Source organism: Panthera uncia, chromosome B1 (assembly GCF_023721935.1).
Source record: "Panthera uncia isolate 11264 chromosome B1, Puncia_PCG_1.0, whole genome shotgun sequence".
NCBI lineage: Eukaryota > Metazoa > Chordata > Mammalia > Carnivora > Felidae > Panthera > Panthera uncia.
The window spans coordinates 53,946,384-53,972,331 of record NC_064811.1 but is presented as its reverse complement, the minus strand read 5'-3'; the positions used below and the strand labels follow the sequence as shown (position 1 = coordinate 53,972,331).

Sequence of the window (25,948 nt, the reverse complement as noted above, 5' to 3'; positions counted from 1 at the left end):
CATTGCAGCTTTTTCAGTTTTACACACATTCCTTCTTCTTTGAGTTGCCATTTTCCCTGAACTGAATCCTTTCCACTTCAATTCTAATGCAATTCATTCTTCAACACTTAGTTCAGATTTAAAGTTTTCCATAGCCTTCTCTGCTCATTGTATCCATTATTTATCCTTTCCTACTCAGAACTTATGCAGGACTAATATTTTATTTTTTTGACATTGTATTTTGTATAATTTATTTATTTTTTATAATTTACATCCAACTTAGCACATGGTGCAACAGTGATTTCAGGAGTAGATTCCTTAAGCCCTTACCCATTTAGCCCATCCCCCCTCCAGCAACCCTCTGTTTGTTCTCTATATTTAAAAGTCTCTTATATTTTGTCCCCCTCCCTGTTTTTATATTATTTTTGCTTCCATTCCCTTATGTTCATTCTTAATTAAAAAATAATAGAATCTTGGGAGATATTGTAACCTACTGGTAAGTTAGACTTTTAGGGCTCAGATTCTAGTTTCACTTATTAGCTATAAAATCATAAGGAAATTACTTTTTCAAACTTCAGTTTTCTAATCTATATGATAAAAATTATATTTCCTAGGATTATTTTGAAAATTACATGTGGATTTAATAGACAACTCACACTAGGTGCTCACACAAATTACCTTCTTCTCTTTGCATTCTCATCATTATTTTTAATATTATCACTACACCAGTATCTCTGCATTCAGAAAGGGCACAGCTTAAATGAAATTATAATCAGAGTTGAGTTTAGTGCTAAATAGTTGAAAAATAATGACATATAGAACACTGAAATGGAGTGAGTGGAATAGTAAGTAGATAGTAATGTCTTTTTGTATCACAAATATCTTCGAGAATGTAATAAAAGCCTTCTATTACCCCCTAAATGCACAAGTAGTGTTATTTTACATAGGATTTCAGAGCAGTTGAGCCCTATTTGAATCTTAAGGTTAAGATTCAGGTTACTAATGTTGAAAGAACAGGAAGAGAAAGAGAAGCCAGAGGTCATGAAAAGATCTTTCTCACAAATAAGAAATTGTGCTAAAACAATAGCTCCAGAATCCAATTCTCCAATATTTCCTTTAAAATGCTAATAAACAAATCTTATTTCAAGGACAGTCATTTCAGTTTTTAAGTATGGTAATGAGAACTTTATGATGATTGGCTCTTAAATATGCAAAATTACCATGTTACTCTCACTTTTTTTTCTAACAATGTTAGTGCCTCATTATTTTTGACTCTTCTTTTCTTTTTTTTTTTTTTTTTTTTTTTTTTTTTTTTTACTACTTCAGACTCCAGCTAAAAGCTCCTTATTTTTTTATGGATCAGTTTATTTTTATTTTCATTTATTTGGGATCAAGATTTTCCCATAGTTTCCATTAGAACACTTTTTTAAAATTCTAGATGTTTATAAATACTGACTGACATCACAGAACTGATCTTTAACAAACGCTATAAATGGTGGATGTTCCAGTTAATCTTAAATTTTGCCCTAGTGTAACATATAGATTCAAAAAGCAAAAATAGGCAGTTACTGGTAAAGAGAAATACTGCTTAGGGTAACTAATATGCACTTGGATCTTTTATTATGAGATTGGAACTTTTTTAGGACTTAAAATCTAGTAGGAAAATTGAGTAGCTTTTTTAGAAGTTAAGCTACAGTAATTTGATAATTCTCACAGTAAGTCATTGACATGTTGAGTATATATGTAAAAACTTGTGGGTTTTTTTTTTTTAAGTTTATTTATTTATTTTGAAAGAGAGTATGTGTGTAATTGGGAGAGGAACGGAGAGAGAGGGAGAGAATCCCAAGTAGGCTCTCTGTGCTCTCAGCCGGCAGGCAGTGGGGTGGGGGGAGGGGGAGGTAGGTAGTACTCAACCTGAGCCCAAAATCAAGATTTGGACGCTTAACTAACTGAGCCACCCAGGTGCCCAAGATTATTATCTTTCATGGCTTGTGTTTCAGCCGGAAGTAAATGCTGACATTGTGCATTGGCTCTCTTGGACTGCTCAAGGTTTTTTACCCCCACTTGCTGCAGCAGTAGGAGGTGTTGCTAGCCAAGAAGTATTGAAAGCCGTAACAGGAAAATTTTCTCCTTTGTGCCAGTGGGTAAGTTTTGTATTTCAATATTTTTATAGGCTTGAGATTGAATTTTCCACCCATGCAGTGAATGTTATGAATTAGAATATTAATATATTATAAAGGCAACCTCAAAATATATTTTTGATGCATTAGTTACATGTGATACACCACCAAAATTTAACTCTCTAATTGAAACTGACAAGATTATTGGTTGAGGCTATTGGAATATAACCCAAAGTTGTATTCTAGGGTTGATTTTTTTCTCATTTGTGAGTGAAGGAATGAATTTTCTACCCTTATACTTAGTTTTCCAGTATGATTAGCTTAGCATTCAAGGACTCTCAGGACTTTTAAACAGTTGGATGGAATCTTTAGGCACCAGAAATCTTCAGAATCCTTTCCTAGGTTTAAACTCCTAAAAGTAAAAGCATAGGAATGGTATAAGTTTGAGAACTATATAGGTAAAAACATCTTAAGAAGGAATAAAAAATTATGCTTTTGTTACTGAAAAGAATAATTGGCAGAGGGTATCAAAGGATACCCTTCAGGCCCTTTCCTTTTGAAACACTTTAACATTTTGAATATAACGTTTATCTTTTTTTATGTTTTAAAAAGTATCCATATAATGCTATTTTGCTGTTGAATTATTTGATTTATTTTAGTACAGAGTACAAGTTCAGTTGTAAATGTCTGGTTTAGATACATCTGTTAAGTATGTTACTAATGTAGATTCTGTCTTGTTATAATTAAGTAAATAACCATCTAACTAAGTTCAAATTTAGCCACATAAGTTACTTAAATGGAAATGAGAGTAAATTCTTTTTTTAATTAATTTCAATTTGTTGTTTTTGTTTTAATACTAAAATTGTGGCTTTCTAGGTCATTTCCTCTGTGGTATAGATTTGGAGGTGAAATTTTCCTTTTGTTTGTTGAAATTAGAATATACCATTTTTAAGATGGCTAAGTGACATGAATCAAATTATATCTTTTAACAGTTCCTTCAGGTTTAACCATTGTTTTAATGAAGTAATACAGGAATGTATACTGTATAAAAATCATATTTTTTAATGTATTAATCTGGTTTGGCATTTTTATCATTGATTTCCTTAATGACTATTAAATAACCATGGAAGAGAAAAACCAATTTTTCTAGCAATATAAGGTTTATACATAGTAAGTTGTGTTTTTGTCTTCTACTTTAAAGTTGTACATTGAAGCAGCAGATATTGTCCAATCCCTAGACAAACCTGAACGTGAAGAATTTCTCCCACGGTAATTCTGAATTTTTTCTTTATCTTTTCTTTTTCTTTCTCTCTTTTATGTTTATTTATTTTGAGAGAGAGAGTGTGTGCGAGCCAGGGAGTGACAGAGAGAGGGAGAGGGATAGAATCCCTAGCAGGTTCCATGCTGTCAGCACAGAGCCCAAAGCAGGGTTCGATCTTTCGAATCGTGAGATTATGACCTGAGCCACAGTCAAGAGTCAGACACTTAACCAACTGAGCCACCCATATGCCCCTTTCTTTCTTTTTTTCCTAGTTGAATGTTTGTGAGAGGTAACTAGGTTAAAAGGGTTTGTGCTCAAATATGCATTTGTCTTAGATGTCTTTTCTTGTAACTTATTGACTTCTACAGTCATTTTTTCCTCTACTTAGAGGTTATTTTAAGTGTCAAAAGAATGCAATATCTCTTTACCATTTTATAAATAATGAGTATAATGTTTTAAATTGTATACCATGATAATAGTTAGCATTCAAAACACCATTCTGGAAGCACCTGGGTGGCTTAGTCGGTTAAGCGTCCTACTCTTAATTTCGGCTCAGGTCGTGATCTCGTGGTTGTTGAGATAGAGCCCTGTGTCAGGGCTCTCTAAATAAATAAGTAAATAAAGTCAAAAAAAAACAAAATACCATTCTGAATTTACATGGAAATAGATGCTCTCTGCAACTTTTATATTGACATCAGTCATTCTTCATCTTTTTGAGTCAAACCTCTGAGAAATAAAAGCTTATGGATTCATTCTACCCCAAATTCACATAATCCAAAGTTCTTCTTTCAATTTAAATGTGTTAACAACTCCAAAGCTCCTCCATAGACTTCTCTAGGAACCTTTATTAAAAATTCCTACCTTGGGAAACTGTCTTTTCTAGATAAACTGAAGTCACCTTTACATAAGTCATTTAAACATAGGATATTAAATCAAATGGAAAAAGAAAAAACTGATTTCTTAATGGGTTTTTTTTCCTCTTTGAAATAAGACAATTTTCCTTTAGATTGTCAGGAATTCTAGCGTATCCTATTTAAAATATACATTAAATTGGTATTAACAGTAGTGAAACTAAACAATTTTTTTATGTCTTTCTGGTTTTTGATATATATTATTTTCTGCAGAGGAGATAGATATGATGCCCTACGAGCTTGCATTGGAGACACTTTGTGTCAGAAGCTACAAAAGTTGAATATCTTCTTGGTAAGTATAAATAATGATGAGAATAATAAGTAGTACAGTCAAACTCCTATTGTGTACCATCAAATTAATTTATTAAAGCAAATTCGAGTCTTTAGTGAATACAATTCCTAAAGAGTAGACATTCAGTAAAAGTTTAAGACAGGAGTTTGCCAATTATGGCCCACAGGCGAAATCCTGCTGCCTATCTTTGTAAAAGGTGAAAGATTTATATGGTCTAAGAAAAATCCAGTGTACTGCTGCTGCCTATTTTTGTGAGTAAAGTTTCACTGGAACACAGCCAAGCCCGTTCATTTATATATTGTTTGTGGCTTCTTTCATGTTATGATAGCAGAGGTGAGTAGTTATGACAGAAACCATATGGCCTACAAAACAGAAAATATCTGGCCCTTTACAAAAAATATTTGTCAATCCCTAGTATAAAAACAATACATTTAAAATTAAAATATGAGTATGATAGTTTGGAAATTAAATGATTTTCTAGAAATACATTAAAAATTAGGTTTGGGGTATTTTTCCATGTTTTAAAATTTTTTCTTACTGCATGAAGGAAGATGTAGGTAAAATCTGGCTTTCTGAAATGTCTTGGTGCATTAGCAGGATATCTCTCCCTGATACAAAAAAAACTCCTTTTCTTGTCATTTATGGGTTTTTTAATTATAGTCAGTTCTAAAAATAATTCTAATTTTTAGTAATAATTTTTTAAATAATGTTTTGAATGTCAGCAACTGTTGCTAAGCTTTTACATACATATAGAAATTCTTAGAAAATCTCCATCAAATAAATTTTGAAAATTATCTGTAAATAAGAAATCTTTTTCATTAAAATGCTGCACTGATATTTTGTGGTATTTGTTTCTATCTCATAGAAATAATGAGCTCAACTGTTAGCTTTTGTTGGAGTGTCTTCTGTTTAAAGGAAGTGTAAATATTATGCTTTTCTTTACTTGATTTATATATTTTTAACTGTACCAGTTATAATAGTATCATAAATTAATTATTTTAAAGTAAAATGAGTCGCAGATGTTCAAGTTATTTTTAAAAGTATGTATATATTATAAATTGTCATTTGAAGTAAGTTTAAGATGTAATTTCTCCTTAGTTAGTAGTTTTGGTTTTATTTAATTGGTTATATTTCATTTTTCTTCTCCATAGGTAGGATGTGGAGCCATAGGCTGTGAAATGTTAAAAAATTTTGCTTTACTTGGTGTTGGCACAGGCAAAGAAAAAGGAATGGTAAGACACAAATCCTTGAGGGGCTCCTGGGTGGCTCAGTCAGTTAAGTGTCCAACTTCGGCTCATGTCATGATCTCACGGTTCTTGAGTTTGAGCCCTGCATTGGGTTCTCTGCTGTCAGTGCAGAGCCTACTTCAGATCCTCTGTCTCCCTCTCTCTCTCTGCCCCTCCCCCACTCTCTTTTAAAAATAAACATTTACACCAAAAGATATAAATCCTTGAGAGTTAAAATTTTATATTTCTGTTGCTGCCCATTTTTTAACTGTATTTGACTACATAGAGCTGAAATACTCATTTCTGAGGAGAAAGACTTAGGCTAGAAATTGAAAGATTCTGATTCTAGCCTGACCACTGTTCAAAAGATATGTGACCCTATGGCAACATGTTTTTAATTCTCTGTTCCTCAATTTCTTTCTCTAATACTATGAAACCGATATATGTACTTAATAGCACATAATGTAATTATGAAGATCAAATGTGAAAGGGCTCTGCAAACCATAAAGCACATTAGAATTGTTACTATTTCTGTTAATATTTCTTATTAATTATTAGGTAAATCTTTAAGATAGGAGAAGCTAACATTAGAAAGTGGCAGAGTTCCCAGGTATAGTTTCAATTAGTGATTATCAAAAGGAGAGGGAATAATACAAACTTCGGTGTACAATTTAAATTCTAAAGGTGATAAATGTGAGTTAATTGGGTAGCCATGTCTTATATTTAAATAAAAATATGTCACTGATTTTGTTTTGCCCTTAAGATATAAACTAGCTTCCCAGAGTAGTGATTTATCATAGTGACTAACAGTAAATAATGAAATGGCTAAAATTTGTATACTAGCTCACATTTTATAATTTATAAAACCTGGCTTAATATTCTACTTAAAAAGGGCATTTATTACTATCATAGTTATAGGCAGATGTTCTTACATATGATATTATTCCTGCTTTGCATTTCCTAAATTGTGTTTCACAAACCACTATTCTTTAAAATATATTTCTTTAAAAAAAAAATCTTGCTTACCTAAGTTTGGGAATCACCTGAATACCTTAACTCCTTGGAAATTTATAATGCATAATGCCTGTCAGCATATAAAGATCAGGAAAAGAATTACAGCATATAAAAGTCAGGAAAAGAATTGTAGTAAACAAACACACTGACTTCAGGTAACAAAAAGTAAGTTAATGTGCACGGATCTCTATCTTACTGCAAATACATAGACTTGCTGTATAAATTACTCTTTTTTTAAAGTGTTTACAGATGTAGCCAAACTAAGAAGAAGGAAAGAGAAGTCCCTAGGAACCAAGAGAAATTAATTCCTGAGCTAAACCTGTGACTATTCATAAGTGTTTCAATCTTGAGTATGTCCAAAACATTAAATAGAGAAGTAACTCGTGAGAAACTGTTAACTAAAAGCACGTACCACACTGGTATATGGAATCCAACATTATATAAAAATTTATCCAAGCAGAGTCATGCCTGGGTGGCTCAGTTGGTTAAGCATCCGACTCTTGATTTTGACTCAAGTCATGATGTCATGGTTCATGAGATCAAGTCCTGCATGAGCTCTGCGCTGAGCCTCCTTGGGATTCTCTTTCCCCCTCTCTCTCTCTCTGCTCCTCTCCTGCTCATGTACACACGCTTTCTCTTTCAGTTTAAGTAGATATTTGTTTTCTAAAAAATATTTCTTAAAAAAAAAAAAAAAACTTTAAGCAGAGAGATGAATGCAACAAATAAGACCATTAAAATCAACAGAGCTCTGACTAAAATAAATGTAAAACTGCATCATGGTGATACCTTAACACCAAGAGTACATAGAACTGTGCAGAGAAATCAACATCCATTCAAGACAATTCACAATAAAAAAAATGACAATCCACTAGAAAAAAGGCACCACTTGGAAGAATAATCAGCCAATGAAAACAGAAGATTAGCTAAGAACTGTAGATAACAGGAGTGCTACAAATAATAGAACAAACAGGGGTGCCTGGGTGGCTCAGTTGGTTAAGCATCCAGCTCTTGATTTCAGCTCAGGTCACAATCTCACAGTTAGTGAGTTTGAATCCTGCATCAGGCTCTGTACTAACAGCGTGGAGTCTGCTTGAGATTCTCTCTCTCTCAAAAATGAATAAACTTAAAAAGATAATAATAACAGAACAAACAAATGTTAAAGTTTGAAATGACCAAAGGTGAAAAAAAAGAAAAAAGAAATAGAAACATGAGGGAGGGGGGGTGAAGCACTAAGTTTTATAAAAAGTGAGATAAGAATTTCTGTATAGTCCAGTGAACTTAAAATTCATATATAGCTAAAGTGAGAATTGATGAATAGAAGATATGCACCCAGAATGTAGTGCAGAAAGATACTTGTTTTAATGAAAGAAGATGCATTTGCATGACCCAACATAAGTATGGTAGAACTTTCAGAAAGAGTGAAGATAATGAAGAAGCAATATATTCCAAGGATAATGACAAAAGTTTCCAGAGTTAGAAACAGCTGTGTTGAGATTGCAAAGGTAAACTGGTTACCAAATCAAAGGCAAAGATAAAAAAAGAGATTACCTTATAGATTTCTCATCAGCAATAAATGCACACCTACACATAGGAAAGGGTATCTTCATAATGTAAGGGAAAAGTAACCTAGATTTCTATACCCAGCTAAATTATCTTTCAAGAGAAGTAAAAATAACTGACCAGTGAAATGATGAAAGGTTATCACTTAATTGGTTCTCATTGAAAGAACTATTAGATAACATGGACAGTGCATAAAGCAAGGGTAAGTAGTGGCAGCCTTTGTCAGCCTTCTCAGATTTAAATAAGCACTGAGGGTTTTTTTAACCTTTAATTAAAATATGGACTTTGGGGATGGGATGATTCAAAATAAGTAAAATGCTGTTCATTGATAAGGAAGGTGGAAGGGAGATTTCAAATATCCTGATTGTTCAGGAGGAAGACAGAAATTGTCATTAATTTTAGATCTTAAGTCACATGTGCATGTGAAAATTTTGGGTGTAACCACATAGAAACAAATGTTTAACTTCTGAACCAATTCAGTGAGGAATGAAGAGGATTGGAATTAAGGAAACTTAAGACAAAAAAAAAAAAATGGAAATGGATGAAAAGTGGGGTCGGGGAGGAGGTAGGAAAAAAAGGCTTATATCAGTAATCACAATAATTATATATTGATTAAACTTATTGTTAAAAGACATTTTCTGTTTGGTGCTTTTTTTTCTTATTTAAAGGAGATACTCTGGGGCACCTGGATGGCTCGGTTGGTTGGGCATCTGACTGTATCTGACTTTGGCTCAGGTCATGATCTCACAGATCATGAATTCAAGCCCCATGTGGGACTCTGTTGTCAGCACAGAGCTGGCTTTGGATCCTCTATATCCCACACCACCTCCCTTCCCCCAGTTGTGCACGCCTGCGCACACACTCTAAAAACAAATAAATAAACTTAAAAAATAAAAGACACACTCTAACACATATAGAAATGTTGAAAACAACCCCCCAAAAAACATATATTCAGGAAATACCAGTTGAAAGAAAGTGAATGTGTTTGTGAACATCAGTCAACATCTAACATCTTAAACACGCTGGAGAGATACTGCTTCTAGTCAATTTCGTACAAATGCCAACTTAAGTGACAAACGCATTATCAGTATTTTTCTGAGTATCTTGGAGCTGCTTTTTTTCATCTTATTCCTTGGAATGTCTGCAAACTTTTTCTTAAAGGACCAGATTGCAGCTCTTCTTGACTTGTGAACCAAGGGTCTCTGTCACAACTACTCAGCTCTGCAATTATAGTGTGACAACAGCCATAGACAATACTTCAAACAAATGGCATGACAGTGTTTCAACAAAATTTATTTACAAAACCAGGCAGCCTGCCTGCACTGTAGTTTGTAGACCTCTGCTTTAGCAAGAGTTCCTTTCAAATTGGAACTTGTAAGCATTCTTTTTCAAATTTGTTGCAATTGAAAACAAGTATGTTTAGACAGAAGAAATATGTTTAACTCCTCTATGGCTAATCTATTACATGTTCCTAAAATGTGATGGTGATGTTTTAGTCTCCATTTTGTTTTGAATAATTAGAAAAAGTTTTGAATATGAATTGCCATCAGTTTCAGCTGTCTTGTTTAACATGTTCCTGTGCTAAACATTAATTATAGTTAAATATAGTATAAAAACATTAGCATTGGTAACCATTGGAATATCTGTATTATAACTTCTACCACCTAAAATAATTAGCATAATTGTTTTAGTCTTTCTGAGAAAAGCAAAATCAATTTAAATTTTTCTCTGACATGATTTCAGCTTTTTTCTTTACTTGATACTAGGTTACAGTTACAGATCCTGACTTGATAGAAAAATCCAACTTGAATAGACAGTTCCTGTTTCGTCCTCACCACATACAGGTTTGTTGCTACTGTTTCAAATTTAAATAATCTATTGTGTTCCACAAAAAAGAGAGTTTGTTTTTTTATAAATAGAAAATGGCACTTGAACAACCTAATGTGTTTTTATTTTATTAGAATCTCTCAAATTTATCAAACAATGGGAATGACATTTGGGGAAAAATATAAAATTATTTTTTAATATAAAAATTGGGTTTTGCATTGATTTTGGATATAAGATGTAAGTTGTAAATCATGGGCAGTATGTTTTTCATTTTATAATCAAGGTGTATGTACATATGTAATCTTAGAAACTAAGCTTGCAGAGACAGATTTCCTAATTTAAGGTTTTACTAAATCACACATTTGGCACTCTTTTGGAAGGAAGGGGAGTCTTTTTTACCAAATAGGTAAAGTTTAGCACTTAGAATTTTTTGTTCTTTGATCTTGCTTGACTATTTAATTAACATCCTCTTCATTGTAAAATATTCCTGGTTTTCAGTCTTTTTCATAGAGATCAAAATATTTCAGTCAAGAAAAGAAACTTTAGGCAGTCAAGCATATTTGCTTTTTCTTTAGAAATGTTTTTGCACTTTATTTTTCAATAGCCCATTGATAATCTTGGTAAACTAAGGAATGTCATGAACAGAAAAGTAATAACTAAAACAGATGGCATAGTTAACCTAATTGCCTCACCTATCCAAATACAAAAAAAAAAAAAAATTAAGGTCTATCAGGAACCAAAATGTATGTCACAAAATTCATTTATTCTGTGCATTTTACTTACAGAAGAACTGTTAAGGTCTGTTTATTCTTATTTTACTGAGTTCTAACAAAGTTTGCAATTTGCCTACATGCTTGACAGCACTGAGAAGTAAATACATGTCAAGGGGACTCTCTTATAAAACTAAAATGTATATTATTTCTGTAATATTTCCATCCAGAAATAGTAGTATTTTTTAAATTTTAGTACGAGTGTGTTAACTTTGCATACCTCTGAGAGCTCATTTTCTGCAGTTAGGATTTCTAATATTTCAATGAATTCACTGTTGTTATTTTTTCTAGGCACATATCTAGTTTAAACCTTCATATTAGAAGGAATTGTACCTTTAATAACTGATATTTTAAGAACTCTAAAGAACAATAGCTATAAAATAGAGGTTGTTTAGATTTCCATTAGTAAATTGTTAATTATTCAAACTAATATGGATTGTTAAATGTACAATGTACAATGAATGCAATGTCCACAAACCAAAAATGAAAGCTGGTCTCATTACTTTACTCTCATGTAAAAAATGTAAGTTCTGTCATGGCCTAGCTTTTCTGTTTAATATTTATTTCTTCTGTTTTTGTTTGTTATTTGTTTAGAAACCTAAAAGCTATACTGCTGCTGACGCAACCCTGAAAATAAATCCTCAATTAAAGATAGATGCACACTTGAACAAAGTATGTCCAGCCACTGAGGCTATTTACAATGATGAGTTCTATACTAAACAAGATATAATTATTACAGCATTAGATAATGTGGAAGCCAGGAGATATGTAGACAGGTATGTTCTTGAAATACGGATTCATAAAAATTGTCTTTTCTTTTGTTATCACTTCTTTTCCACACCTATTTATTGAAAAGTTATCCAATTTTCTGATTATTCTTTGTATTTCTATTGTAGTTCTCCTTGAATCCAAATCCTTTTTATGATTTCCCATTATACCTAGGATAAAATTCAAAATCTTTAACATGGCCTAAATGTTTTTTGTAGAGTGTCTGCCATTTGTCTATCACTCCAGCTTAAAATTTACCTATTTGCTGGCTCCCCTTATTCCAGCTACACATTTCCTCTTTGAGTTCTTATAAGGCATCCAACGCTTTTTCACTTGAGAGTGAGAGTACATACTCTCGTTCAGACTCAGGAAATTGTTTACCTTGTTCTAAAACTCCTGACTCCAAATCTGCCTACTTTGGTTTATTTTCACATCCTTTCAGTTTTAGCCTAAATGTCTTTATTCAAAGAGACTTTCTTTAATGACTCAATTCTGTAGATCCCCGTATGGTAATCAGCATTTGTTTTTTCCCCTTATAGTGTTTATTTTTATTGATATATTAATATTTGTTAGCTCACTAAATCATTTATTAAAGGACCATTTATTTTCTCATCACTGTATTCTCAGTGCCCAACACATTCAGTAAATAGTTGTTAAATAAGTAGATGAATGAATGACTATCATGTGTACACCTTACTAATTTTTCTTACATCTTTATATGACTCTTTAATGTTACGGCTCTAGTTGAGCAAATTTATTAAACGGAGGAAAATTTGCCAGTCTAGAGTGTAGTTAAAAGTTTATTGTCTTGGGGGCGTCTGGGTGGCTCAGTCAGTTGGGCGGCCGACTACAGCTCATGTCATGATCTCAGCGTCTGTGAGTTTGAGCCGCTCATCAGGCTCTGTGCTGACAGCTCAGAGCCTGGAGCCTGCTTCCGATTCTGTGTCTCCCTCTCTCTCTGCCCTTTCCCTGCTTATTCTTGGTCTCTCTCTCTCTCTCTCTCTCTGAAAAATAATAAACATTAAAAAAAAAATTTTTTTTTAAAGTTTATTGTCTTGGGCAGAGGAAGGAAGAATAAAAACTTTAAGAAATTAAAGTGTGTAGAAAATAGGTATTGTAAGTTTAAAAAAAAGGAGGTTAATATTGTTTGGGATAAAGAGAACATTGAGAAGATATAGTAAGACAGAACTTATAGTCCAAAAATAACCAAAGAAGAAATAGACATTAGCAAAGAGTTAACCTAGAGTAAAAAGAAGTTGAAGCCCAAAATCTAGTAAGAAGAGAAAGAGAAGAAATTATCAGATTGGACAACAGAATTTGTGGAAGGAGGGGGGATGGAAATGATAAATGCATTGTTTGGTGGTAATGTATCTGTTTCCTAAGATATTACGTTCACAAAGTGATCAGTGTGTAAAATGACCAACAGAAAGTAGTAAGATGTCCTCTGCTTACATTGTTACTGCTCACTTAAATGTTCGTTACCTATTATCTTTTCAAATAGCCGTTGCTTAGCAAATCTACGGCCCCTCTTAGATTCTGGAACAATGGGCACTAAGGGACACACTGAAGTTATCGTACCTCATTTAACTGAATCCTATAATAGTCATGTAAGTGAACCAATTTTGCAATAAATGTCTCTTCTTTTATCTCATAATATTTATCTCATTTTTTTTCTCTTCAGTCAGAGATTTGATTTATCTTTCCTTATGTGTCCATTCTGTCAATAATTTCTATGCATATGTGCATGTGTATTTTTTAAAATACAGCTGAACTTAACCTTTTTAAATTTTCAAAATTTTGTTTCTTGTCTTTCCATTGTCTTATTGTTATATTTACTGTTTATTTCTCAGAGGTGCATGATTGCTTTTCTCACAAACTTTGAACTGGTGACCTGTCCAAAATCTTAACTGAAGACCCAATTGCTCCACAGGGGGAGCCAGTACATATATACATAAAGAGATAGAGATATAGTAATAACTTTATTTAATCTCTGCAAGTGATTTTGATATACTGCCAAAATTGAAAAACTCTGGCCTAGGAAATAATTGTAGGCTTTAGGATTTTAAAAAAGATCAACGCAGGTTGTAAAATGGAAAGAATAGTGTTTTTGTTTTTTTTTTTAACAAGTGTAAAATCACTGTATTTAATAGGTAGGTTTGCTTTAGTAAAGTTATTAAACATTTATAAAATTTGTTTTCCCATTTACTCTTATGAAATAAAGTTTATAGTAAAAACATTATAGTAGAAAAAATTTAGAAGCTTAATTTGAAGGAAATTACATGGAGAAAATTATGAGGTCATGTTGGAAGATTTTCAAAGTAGAGAAGTCTGTAGAATTCTAAAAGTTCCCTTGATTCTGTCATTCTACCCCATTTTTCCCTATATTCCACATCGTTTTCTATATTCTCTGACTTAATACCCAGAAAAAACAGGTTTCTCTTCTGGCTTCCTTCTTTGGTTTATAAAACATTTTATGATATTTCATAGCTCAACAAACTAAAATATAAATCTCTAAGTAAAAAGAGACAAAGTGTGTCATTTTATAGTGGTTAAACCAAATGTACCCTGTAATAGGATGTGGGTATTTTTTCATTGGTATATTTACCTGAGACAACATAGGCATTTGCCGTTTCTTTTTTTTTTTTTTTTTTTCCTGAAAGTATTTCTTAAATTTTGATTTTTTATCTTATTTAAGTTTTCGTTTAAATTTCAGTTAGTTACCATACAGTGTAATATTCATTTCAAGTGTACAATATAGTGATTCAAAAATACCATAACAGTCCTCATCACAAGTGTACTCCTAAATCCCCATCACTTCTATTACCCATCCCCCCACCCCACCCCCTCTGGTAACCATCAGTTTGTTCTCTGTAGTTAAGAGTCTGTTTCTTGGTTTACCTCTCTCTTATTTTTTCCCCTTTGCTTGTTTGTTTTGTTTCTTAAATCCCACATATAAGTAAAATCATACAGTCTTTGTCTTTCTCTTATTTCGCTTAGCATAGTATTCTGTAGCTTCATCCATCTTGTTGTAAACAGCAAGATTTCATTCTTTCTTATTAGCTGTTTATTTAATACACACTTTCTGCAAGAAACTATACCAAGCATCAAAGACATAGGATCCCTGCTCCTAATTTTTTTTCTCCATGGAGAAACAAACACATGGTATACTGAGCACCTTTTTGAGGATTCTTGAATTACTTTTCAAAGTAGGGAATGTTGGGGAATATTGTAAAGTTTTCAATGTCACCCTGATTCTTGGAGGAAAAAAATTAATTATATATGGAAGTCTGCCTGTAAGTACTACGTGGTACCAAATAAGTGCACAGATAGTAAGTTATAATAGAATTCATGTTTTTTGTTACATTGCTATTGACAAATGATTAAGTGTCAAAAGAATCCACTTTTCCTCTTGTTGCCTAGGAGAAAGAAGATATAAAAATGTTGGATTCATTTTATTATTTTTTTAAAAATTTTAATGGTCTTAAAATACTCAAGTAAATTTAATCAATAAAAAATTGTTGCCTTTCTTAACTATCTGTTGTCATATTTTATAAATTAGCGGGATCCCCCAGAAGAGGAAATACCATTTTGTACTCTAAAGTCCTTTCCAGCTGCTATTGAACACACTATACAGTGGGCAAGAGATAAGGTAATAAAGATCTTTTTTTCAAGAAATTTTTCTTTGAAGTGAATAGAAGATTATCCAATTTTTAACTTTTTTTCTTTTTTTCCCATACATGTAAGTTTGAAAGTTCCTTTTCCCATAAGCCTTCATTGTTTAACAAATTTTGGCAAACCTATCCATCTGCAGAAGAAGTCTTACAGGTAAAAATCAATACATTTTAATATAATCTCAACACTGTCTCAGTGTAATCTTACTTGCATATTGCCTACAAATAGTTTATTTCACCTCTTTAAATAACATCATTGTACAGAGTAAGTGCATGAAGAATCTTGGCATTAGCAAGTCACAAATGACCTTTTTGTAGTTTGTATGAGCTATGTGGAATTGCCATTATTTGATCATGTTTGACCCACAAAACAATTCATATGCTTCAACCTAAAAAAGATGTCATAAAAATGATAGCTTTGTGTAATAAAGCAACTTGTTAAACTGTTTGAAAAAAACCCAACATGAATTCTAGTGAAAATTTTGTGAATGGATGGTAGTGTTAATACTCTTATGATGAGGGTGACTTTAAAGGTATTTTCTTACTTTTCTTTATTCCTGCACTAAACAGACCAACTTTTTAGTATAAAATATTATTCATAGCACTTCTTTTGTTAGGTACATATGTAGTACTAATAACTAGCAAGACATAAGGATAACTTGTCAGATGAGAAACTCTACAGTTGAAATTTCATGTACTGTCTTTTCCCATTCCCCCTCCAAAAAAGGAGAAAAAGATGGAGAAGAAAAAGGCAGGGACAAGGAGCTCATAGTGAAAAAATTAGTCATAAATCACATGAGCTGGTACTTCAAACTTTGGCTAATACTTCCCAGGAACGTGTGTGTGTGTGTGTGTGTGTGTGTTTACTTGGAAATAAAGTTATTTTGCTTTTTTTTTCTCTCTAGAAGATACAAACTGGACACAGTTTAGAAGGCTGTTTTCAAGTTATTAAGTTGCTTAGCAGAAGACCTAGAAACTGGTCCCAATGTGTAGAATTAGCAAGATTAAAGTTTGAAAAATATTTTAACCATAAGGTAAGTATGCATTATAAAACATTAAGAAGAGATATTACCTTGGCTCATTTAATTGCTACCGAATTAATTTCACTGGACCAAAATGTCTACTTTTTCTTTCAGGAATCTTTTCAAAAAATAGTAAGTTAAGTGAAAACAAGTGCAGGGCACAGAACGGATTTCTCTTTGAGTGTTAAAAGAATACACTTAAACTCCATCCATTGGTTTGTCAGTTCTGCATTTAACTGATCCTTATCCTTCTGTGTGCAATATTGGGTTTCAGATACAGGTTCTTTTAGAAAATAAGGAATACATTTTATCAGTAGTCTAAAACAAGTTTGTTGTTCAGAATAAAGCAAGAAATTGAGAAAATAGATTCAGTCAGAAATTGTGTTGAATTTCGCCTTGCCCATCCATATTCAAAATCACATTTTATATCTGTTTGGTGTCTCTTTCCTCATTTGTAAGATGGGGATATTAAATTGGTGTGTAATTCATATGGTAGTGTGAGGATCAAATGAGTTAATACCTGCGAAGCATTTTGAGTAGAACCTAGCCCAGAAATGCTCACTATTAGCTGTTATTCCCATCCCCTATTACTTGCACTTGCTAGAATGTGTCCTGCCCTCTCTCCTGAGCCTCTCCCCATCTTCAGGCTCATACCTATCAGAATATAAAGTAAGTTAATCTTTTTTAAAAAAGTCTTTTGATTACATTTATCCTTGCCTTTCCCTTCCTTCTTTGCTACTTAGAAAAGGGGTCTTATACTTAGTGTTGCTACTTCCTCATCCAGTTAACGTGTCTTCTTTCCCCACTCCTATTCACATTATTTTTACCATTATAATCAATGACCTCTTGTCTCAAAATCTGAAGAACTCTTTTTAGTCCTGATTATCTTTTGTACTTTTTTAAAGCTTTTTTCTGGAAAAATTCTACTGTAGAAAGTAGAAAAAATAGTATAATGTAATCTTCATGAATCTGTCACCCAGGTTTAACAAATTTTGTTAATTTTGTATCAATTTGTAGATAATCTTGTTTCATCTTTATACCTCCCCAGATGGTTTTGAAGCAAATCTCAAACATCATTTATCATTTCTAAATACAAAATGCTGTATATTTTTACCGGTTTAATTTTTATTTTAAGGATTAGCTCTTTGAAAGGAGCATAATGGTATGTAAAATATGCCGCCTTTTGTGTAAAAAGGTATAAAATACAGGTACCTGGGTAGCTCAGTCAGTTAAACGTCCGACTCCTGATCTCTGTTCAAGTCTTGATGTCAGAATCATGAGTTCAAGTCCCAAGATGGGCTTTGTAATTAAGCCTACTTTTAAAAAAAAGGGAGTAATGTATATTCATGTTTGTTGTGTATGCAAAGAAAAAAAAAACTATATTGATTTAAAAAAAAAAAATAGCAATAGAAGTTATTCCAGGTATAGGGGGCCGTGACAAGACAATGGACAGAGGGAGTATAAGAGTGGCTGGAAACTTCACTGTATATCTTTTTGTGTGTTGAGATTTTTTTTTTTTTTTTTTTTTTACCTCAGATAATGTTAAGTAATGATTTTTTTAACTGATTTTTTTTCTTTAGGCTCTTCAGCTTCTTCACTGCTTTCCTCTAGACACACGATTAAAAGATGGCAGTAAGTGTAACCAAGTGTTGAGAAGAACAATTAATATAATTTATTACGGGATAAATACAATGAAAATAATATCTGTGTCTTGTTTTAGGTTTGTTTTGGCAATCACCAAAGAGGCCTCCATCTCCAATAAAATTTGATTTAAATGAACCTTTGTAAGTATTTATATCCAGCTTTATATGCATCCTTTGTTGTAAATTTCTTGACTGAGTATAGTTTTACATGGCAGGGTGAAAACTTCAGGCTCCTTAAGTGTTAAATTAATGCATCCCTGTTAATCTAAGAGTTAGCTCATTAGTCTGGCCAACAAAGCCAGCCACAGCCCTTCTCCCCCACATACGTGAATCTATTTATTTACGTGGTAAAATAACTTCTTTATTTTTATCTTCTCTAAAGCAGATCCAAAGTGTTACCTCTTTGACTTTATCCATAAGAAAAAAAACAAGAAATGACAACAAATGTTTTCATATTATATGAAGCCAGTATTTAAAAAACTTTAGTTATATATTAAACATTGAGCCTGTTAACCTTCCTTTCAACAAGTAACTCCATTTAATCTCTTCATCTGGTGCTTATGTTAGGCTTCTAGTCACCTTATCCTGACTGCTTCTCCTGTAAAACTTACTTTTGTTTTTACCAAAGTCACTTGCTTAAGTTGAGCCTAATGTATGCTCTTTAAAACCAAATTTCTAATTTTTTTATGAATTAAATTTTCTTTCACTAGTCTAATTTTTCTACTTTTTGCCCCTCCTCTCCTGAATATTACTACTTATGAGGATAAATAGCTAATGTTTCTTATAGCTTCTGAAATGCTTTGGTCTAGACCAGGACTTCATTGCCTAACTTTTAAATATTTCTGTAACAAAAGTTCTGTGATTATTTTCTTCAGCATTTCAAAAGACTATAGTTTTTGATGAATTAAACACCTTTAAAACTGTGCATTCACACTTTGCTTTATTTTTTATTTCAAAAGGCACTTCAGTTTTCTTCTGAATGCTGCAAAACTGTATGCTGCAGTCTATTGCATTCCATTTACAGAAGAGGTAAGATAACCCTCAAGCTCTAGCAAGTGATACAAAACCAGGTAAAAATTAGATGACCTAGCAGCTAATTGCATCACCTACATTCATCTTGAACCACTTAAATATTTTTCTGCTTCCAAAGGTATGAATTCCATTTATTTATTTATTTTATTGAATCAACATTTATTGAATATAACTTTGTGCAGGGAACTTTATAAAACAATGATGAGATAGTCTCTGACCTCAGAGCACTCAGTCTGATACAACCAGTCCCAAAATTACCTTTTTAAAATGAATGGAAAGAACTAAGATTTCAGGTTTGTTGACTAATAAGTACTTTTTCACCCATACCACCCCTGCCCCCCCAGCCTTTATGGATGATATTTCTATAGAATAAAGGTAAATGTCACAAATAGATGTGTTCTAAATAGTCAGATGATAAATTATTCAAATATTTTAGTATGATAAAGGACCTTATTAGTCCAGAATTTTTTAGAATTCAGAATTTTTAAAAATGTTTGTTGATAAAATTACTTTTTAACAAAACAGGACTTATCAGCAGATGCCCTCTTGAATATTCTTTCTGCAGTAAAGATTCAAGAATTCAAACCTTCCAACAAGGTATGTTTAGAAATTTATTCACTCAGCAAATAGTTACTGAAATTTTACTAGTGTCAAGTCCCATTCTCAACCTGGAGAATCCCATAGTAAACAAAACAAAATTCTTGCTGTTATGGATGTTATATCGTCTAATGCACCAGAGGCAGACTGTTAAAAAAAAAAAATGCTATTACATAATATTACAATAGGACTTAGTGCTAAGAACCAAAAATAAAACAAGGAAAAGAAATAAAGGATGATGAAACCGGTTTCATTTTATGTGGGATAAAAGGGGAAAGCCTCTGTGATATGGTAACATTTGGGCAGAAACCTGAAGGAAGCAATAGAGTGAGCCATGCTATTACGTGTTGAAAGAATAATGCACATAAGCAGGAATAAGTTCAGAGAAAGGCCTTAAAAGATTTGAAGGCCAGGATTTTTCTGAAAGAGAATATTCAAGAAGATTGATAGACAGATATGAGAGATATTTGGGGTTATGATAAGTACTTCATGATTTATTAGGAGATAAGCCAGTGGAGGATTTTAAGCAGAGGACGCAATCTGGCTTATATTTAAAAGGCTGACTCTGCCTGTTGTGTTAAGAATGATTGTATGGGACATGAGAAAGGAAACATGTAAAGCTATTAGGAGGATATAGGCAAAAGATGATGGTGGTTTGATGAAGTAGTCGGTAACAAGTAAGTTACAATAAGATTCTGGATTCTGGTATATTTTGTAGTAGCCCTGACAGGATTTGAAAGGGATTGGAATTAGAGTGTAAGAGGAAAAAAAGATTGTTTATTTTTTTAGTTGAAATAAGAAGCACAATTAATAGCTCCAGGTAAGGAGAAGAAGTTTAAGGAAGTTTGAGCAGAGGAAAAAAGGTGTGAAATAATTGTTCAGGGCGATGGGAAAGTCAGAGAATTTTGAGTAGAATTTTGAAACAGCGCTAAGGATGCACTTAATGTTAGTCCACTTAATGTATTACATTCAATGTGGCTGGGGAAAAAAGGCATTTAGTTGCCTAAGTATTTTTCACATAGTCATTGTATGACTTTTTGTATACACTCTAAAAATCATCCACAAACACTCTTTTGTTCCCCTTACCCCCTAGCTATATTGGAATATAGGGAATCATGATTTCCTCCCCATAAAATTCAAATAGGAAATGGTGTGTGCAGTCTTCTAGTCTGCATTTTTATTTTAGAGTAAAGGAAAACTTAACAGCTGTTTGATTTTGGACAGTAAATGGGTTTGCTGAATGAAATGTTCATAACTTGTAGTTTATCAAGAATAAAAGAACAGGGAGGTAAACAGAATTCCTATATAAAGAAGCTTCTGGTTATGGAATTAATAAGTCAAGGGAATAAAAGGTACAGCATAGGGAAGATAGTCCACAATACTGTAATAGCGTTCTGTTGTAACAGATGGTAGCAACACTTGTGAGCACAGGGTAACTTATGGAGAAGTTGAATCACCATGTTGTACACCTGAAAGTAATGTAACATTGTGTGTCAACTATATTCAAATAAAAAAAAATTTTTTTAAACAAAAAGAAGGTTCCTAGCCCGCATTCCTAGTGGACAGAGCTGCTAGACAGAAGCCAAAAGAATTATGTGTCAATAACTTTTCTGGTCTTAATAGCTCTGCAGTGTTTTGTGGCTTCAGTTGCTTCTTTCTATACCAGAGTTTTGGTGTAATAAATTGTCCTGAGCAATTTAGCTACATACAGTTTTAGCTTTAACATGAATTAATGAGCTTTTCACAACTTCTTGAAGCAACTCACACTGAAACTTCAGAGTCTGGCACTTCTAGTTAACACATGCCAAAAATATCAACTAGTTACTCTGACAAATAAAAGTTTCTGCCTCCTTAACTCTTTAATATTTCCTAAATACTTACAATAATATTTAATCTGTAAAAACACAAGTTGAATGTATAAAATACAAAGAAATAGTATTTTTAATTAGTGATGATGTAGATGGTTTTTTAGTTTGAAAATACGAACTTTACTGCCCTTGTGGAATGTCTAATTAGTAATTTCTTAAAGATAAATTACTTGCAAGTGCTGCTCTGAGCATGCACCTATATGAAGGAAGACATGTTCTTTAGGAAAGAACCTCTTGTCAGCAATCAATAAATATTTAAAGAGGCCCATTTTATATATTTTATGATTTATTTAGAGACAGAAAACAGCTCTGCATTAGTTAGAGCTATGCAATTTGGTTTCAAGTAGATTTGTCAGAATCACAGACTGTTGATTAATATTAACTTTATTTTGCCGGGGAATTTTAAAAGGGATCCATGTGAGCTCAGATCTTATAAGCTATTCAGTAAATATTTTAACACTACCAAATTTGTATTAGATATTTTGAAGTTGTCTCTGTGAACAACATAAAGATCCCTGTTCCCTGTTTACATGTCAATGTGAGCAGATAGATAGTAAAACAAATACATAAATAATAATATTTACTAACAGAAGGTGTAAAATACATTGGACCATAATAATTAATAATGTGACTAAACTATACAGAGGGAATATCTTCTGTGTGTGATCTGTTTAGTAAAACAGATCTGGTATAGGATATGATAACATTAATGATAATGTATGTCCATGTATTTAAAGGTTGTTCAAACAGATGAGACTGCAAGGAAACCGGAGCAGGTTCCTATTAGCAGTGAAGATGAGAGGAACGCTATTTTCCAGCTAGAGAAGGCTATTTCATCTAATAAAGCCACCACAAGTAAGGGGAAATCTTTATAAAAATGGTTTGGACTGGAAACAATTTTTATTTTCACTAACTCTACACCCAAAAGCTTATGAGACTAAATAATAGCTACAATATTAACGATGATAATTGAATTCATGATCATATGAAAGTCACTGTTGATCTTTAACTGTGACTAAATTCATTATTTTTTTCACCATTGCCCTACCCTCATTTGCTGAATTGTAAGTCTGCTTTATTGTCGTTGTTCTGATTGTTTTAGTCCTTGAGGTTGTACTGTGTGATTCTTTTTTTAATGTTTATTTATTTTTGAGAGATAGCGTGTGTGCACAAGTGAGAGAACGGCAGAGAGAGAGGCAGAGGGAATCCCAAGCAGGCTCTGCACGGTCAGCATGGAGTTCTATATAGACTAACACTTAGACCCAGTTAAGTCACTAGGATAAAAAACTATAGACAGATTTCTTCTTGGCTTTTTAGTCTTTATGGTTACACACAGGGAATACATACAATCTGACCTAAATGGTTTTAAACAGAAGGAAACCAAACTTTTATTCCTTAAAAACAGTCATTCGCTCATGGATTTTAGACCTGCTCACCATCTTTTATTTACATAAATCAGTAGTTGCCAAACTTTCAGGATTGTTGTGCACAGACAGTAAAATTCAGGGAAAAAAAAACATCCTAGGCTAGCCACCTATTTATCCTGCAAATAAAATATAGATGTGTTAATTTAATAATTACAATTCTGGAAGAAAACTTACTTCCATTTCTTACTTTCTCATTTCATAACATATCAAACTACACCTATCTATAGAATGATTTTTGAGAACCACTAATGTAGAAATATTTCAGATACATATTTTTATTGGATTAACTAATCCTATTAGTTATCAGAGGCAAAATGTTTCAGGGTAATATTTATGGAATCAATTTTTGAATAGTATCCAATGTTAACTGTTTTAATCATAAACAACAGCAGATGTGGTACATGGCTTTCTTATTTTCTGTCTCTTAGAAAGGTTTTTTTAATATAGAAACTTCTCTGATTTAGTGATAATCAAAGCCATGTACCATATCATTTCCATATTCTTCAGTAACTTTAATTTCCTAGATCTTACTTGTGTTTTTCAGTCATTTAAAAACATAAAGAAGGAATATTTAAGAGTAGTGAATCCACATTTCTTTTTACCTAATAAAACCTTTACAAGGGACGCCTGGGTAGTATAGTCGGTTTAACATCCAACTTTGGTTTTGACTCAGGTCATAATCTCATGGCTCATGGGATCTCTCCATGCTGTGAGCATGGAACCTGCTTGGGATTCTCTCCCTTCCTCTGTCTGAACCTCTTGCACTCATGCTCGCTTGCTCTCTCTCAAAATAAATAAGTAAATAATAACCCTTACAAGTTACTACAAAACTTTATTTTTCTGGTGTTATGATTAGGTGACCTTCAGATGGCGGTGCTTTCATTTGAGAAAGATGATGATCACAATGGACACATAGATTTCATCACAGCTGCATCAAATCTTCGTGCCAAAATGTATAACATTGAACCAGCTGACCGTTTCAAAACAAAGCGCATAGCTGGTAAAATTATACCTGCTATAGCAACATCCACTGCTGCAGTTTCTGGCCTGGTGAGTTTATTCTTTGAATGGAAATGCTTCTTTTTCATTGCCTCTTAACCTGTCTTCCCCATTATACCACCCTAGCCAGTCACTCAGATCTTAGAGAAGAAGGGATATATATTGATCTTATAATTTTAAATTTCAAGGTATTTCTAAAAATACATTAGACCACATTTTGAAGGTTAACAGATATACAAACATTTTAACATAAAAGTTAACCTTTTTCAGGGCACCTAGGTGGCTCAGTCGGTTAAACATCCAACTTCATTCAGCTCAGGTCATGATCTCACAGTTCATGAGATCGAGCCCTGTGTCGGGCTCTGTGCTGACAGTGTGGAGCCTGGGGCCTGCTTTGGATTCTGTGTCTCCCTCTCTCCCTCTCTCTCTGTCTCTCTCTCTCTCTCTCTCTCTCTCTCTCTGCCTCTCCCCTGCTTGCGCTCTCTGTCTCAAAAATAACATTAAAAAAATTACCTTTTGTCAAAACAGTATAATTTTTCTTACAATAATCCTTTTAGTCATTCTTGTATCCTCCATATGAAACAGGTACTCTTTTTCTTGAATAAAATGAACTGCTTTAATGGTTGCTCTTTGATTATATTGGAGTTCAGTTCTTTGCCTTAAAAAAAAACGCAACTCCTGTTATTCAGATTTCTTAAAATTTAATCTTTCCTTAATAATTCAGAATCTTTAGGGTGGCCCTAGTCATTATGCTGTACTACAGTGTTATACTTAGAAGCTACATAATTATCTGCCCCTTTATTAAATGACTTTAGACTAGTGTATTTCTTGAGTTTGAGTGTCTTCCATGATGGGAATATTACATGATCAAGTGAATTTTTTAATGATTTTGTTCACCATATATAGAACAGTTGAAATTTTGAAAGTATGAGAATAAAAGTAGACAGATTTATAAGAAGTTTGCTATTTCAGTCCAGTAGCTGCTTTTACTCGTTACAGAAAAATGCTTGAGAGGAATATTGGAAAATTAAATAGATACATTTGAAGTCATAAAGTTTTAGGCTCTTTATATAATCAGATCACTTTCTTTTATCTAGGTTGCATTGGAGATGATCAAAGTAGCTGGTGACTATCCATTTGAAGCTTACAAAAATTGTTTCCTTAACTTAGCCATTCCAATTATAGTGTTTACAGAGACATCTGAAGTAAGAAGAACTGAAATCAGGTATGCTTGAAGGTCTATTTCTCTTGCATAATTAGAATGAAATAAAATTTTTACCTTCTAAAAGGAAAAAGTCATAGTTTTTCCTCCCTTTTCTTCTATATATTTAAATCCTTGCCATCACCTCAGGATTAGATCAGTGGGGTGCCTGGTTGGCTCATTCGGTTAAGTGTCCGAATCTTGATTTTGGCTCAGGGCATGTTGTGAGATCAAGCCCCAAGTGAAGCCTGCTTAAGATTCTCTCTCCCTCTTCCTCTGCCCCTCTCCCACCCATGCTCTCTGTCTCTCTCTCTTTAAAAACAAAATCAAAAAAAGTCAAAATGTCATCTTCATAAAGCATTTCTTTTTTTTTCAATTGAGACATAAATTGGCGTGCATTAGATTAGTTCCAAGTGTGCAACACAGTGATTTGACACCTGTATGTATTAAGAAATGATTACAGACGCACCTGGGTGGCTCAGTGAATTGAGCATCTGACTCTTGATTTTAGCTCAGTTCATGATCCCAGGGTCATGGGATAGAGCCCCACCTTGGGCTCTCGCTGAGCATAGAGCCTGCCTAAGATATGCCTTCTCCCTCTCTCTCTTCTTCTCCCTCTCCCTCTCTCCCTCTCTCCCTCTCTCCCTCTCTCCCTCTCTCCCTCTCTCCCTCTCTCCCTCTCTCCCTCTCCCCCTCTCCCTCTCCCTCTCCCTCTCCCTCTCCCTCTCCCTCTCTCCCTCTCCCTCTCTCCCTCCCTCTC

General features: G+C 33.1%; 1 protein-coding gene across 3 annotated transcripts in view; it reads left to right on the top strand.

Moving 5' to 3' along the window:
- Positions 1 to 25,948, top strand: part of UBA6 (ubiquitin like modifier activating enzyme 6) — a 96,905-nt gene that overhangs the window by 62,929 nt on the left and 8,028 nt on the right. For all 3 annotated transcript variants that reach the window (XM_049630555.1, XM_049630557.1, XM_049630556.1), the window contains 17 exons: positions 1,980 to 2,123; positions 3,301 to 3,368; positions 4,485 to 4,563; positions 5,715 to 5,795; positions 10,130 to 10,207; positions 11,555 to 11,736; positions 13,230 to 13,335; positions 15,288 to 15,377; positions 15,473 to 15,553; positions 16,305 to 16,433; positions 18,002 to 18,053; positions 18,142 to 18,205; positions 19,024 to 19,093; positions 19,622 to 19,693; positions 22,299 to 22,416; positions 23,845 to 24,038; positions 25,085 to 25,212. In XM_049630555.1, coding sequence (XP_049486512.1) covers positions 1,980 to 2,123; positions 3,301 to 3,368; positions 4,485 to 4,563; positions 5,715 to 5,795; positions 10,130 to 10,207; positions 11,555 to 11,736; positions 13,230 to 13,335; positions 15,288 to 15,377; positions 15,473 to 15,553; positions 16,305 to 16,433; positions 18,002 to 18,053; positions 18,142 to 18,205; positions 19,024 to 19,093; positions 19,622 to 19,693; positions 22,299 to 22,416; positions 23,845 to 24,038; positions 25,085 to 25,212 — 1,736 coding nt within the window. The remainder of the gene's footprint in view (positions 1 to 1,979; positions 2,124 to 3,300; positions 3,369 to 4,484; positions 4,564 to 5,714; positions 5,796 to 10,129; positions 10,208 to 11,554; positions 11,737 to 13,229; positions 13,336 to 15,287; positions 15,378 to 15,472; positions 15,554 to 16,304; positions 16,434 to 18,001; positions 18,054 to 18,141; positions 18,206 to 19,023; positions 19,094 to 19,621; positions 19,694 to 22,298; positions 22,417 to 23,844; positions 24,039 to 25,084; positions 25,213 to 25,948) is intronic.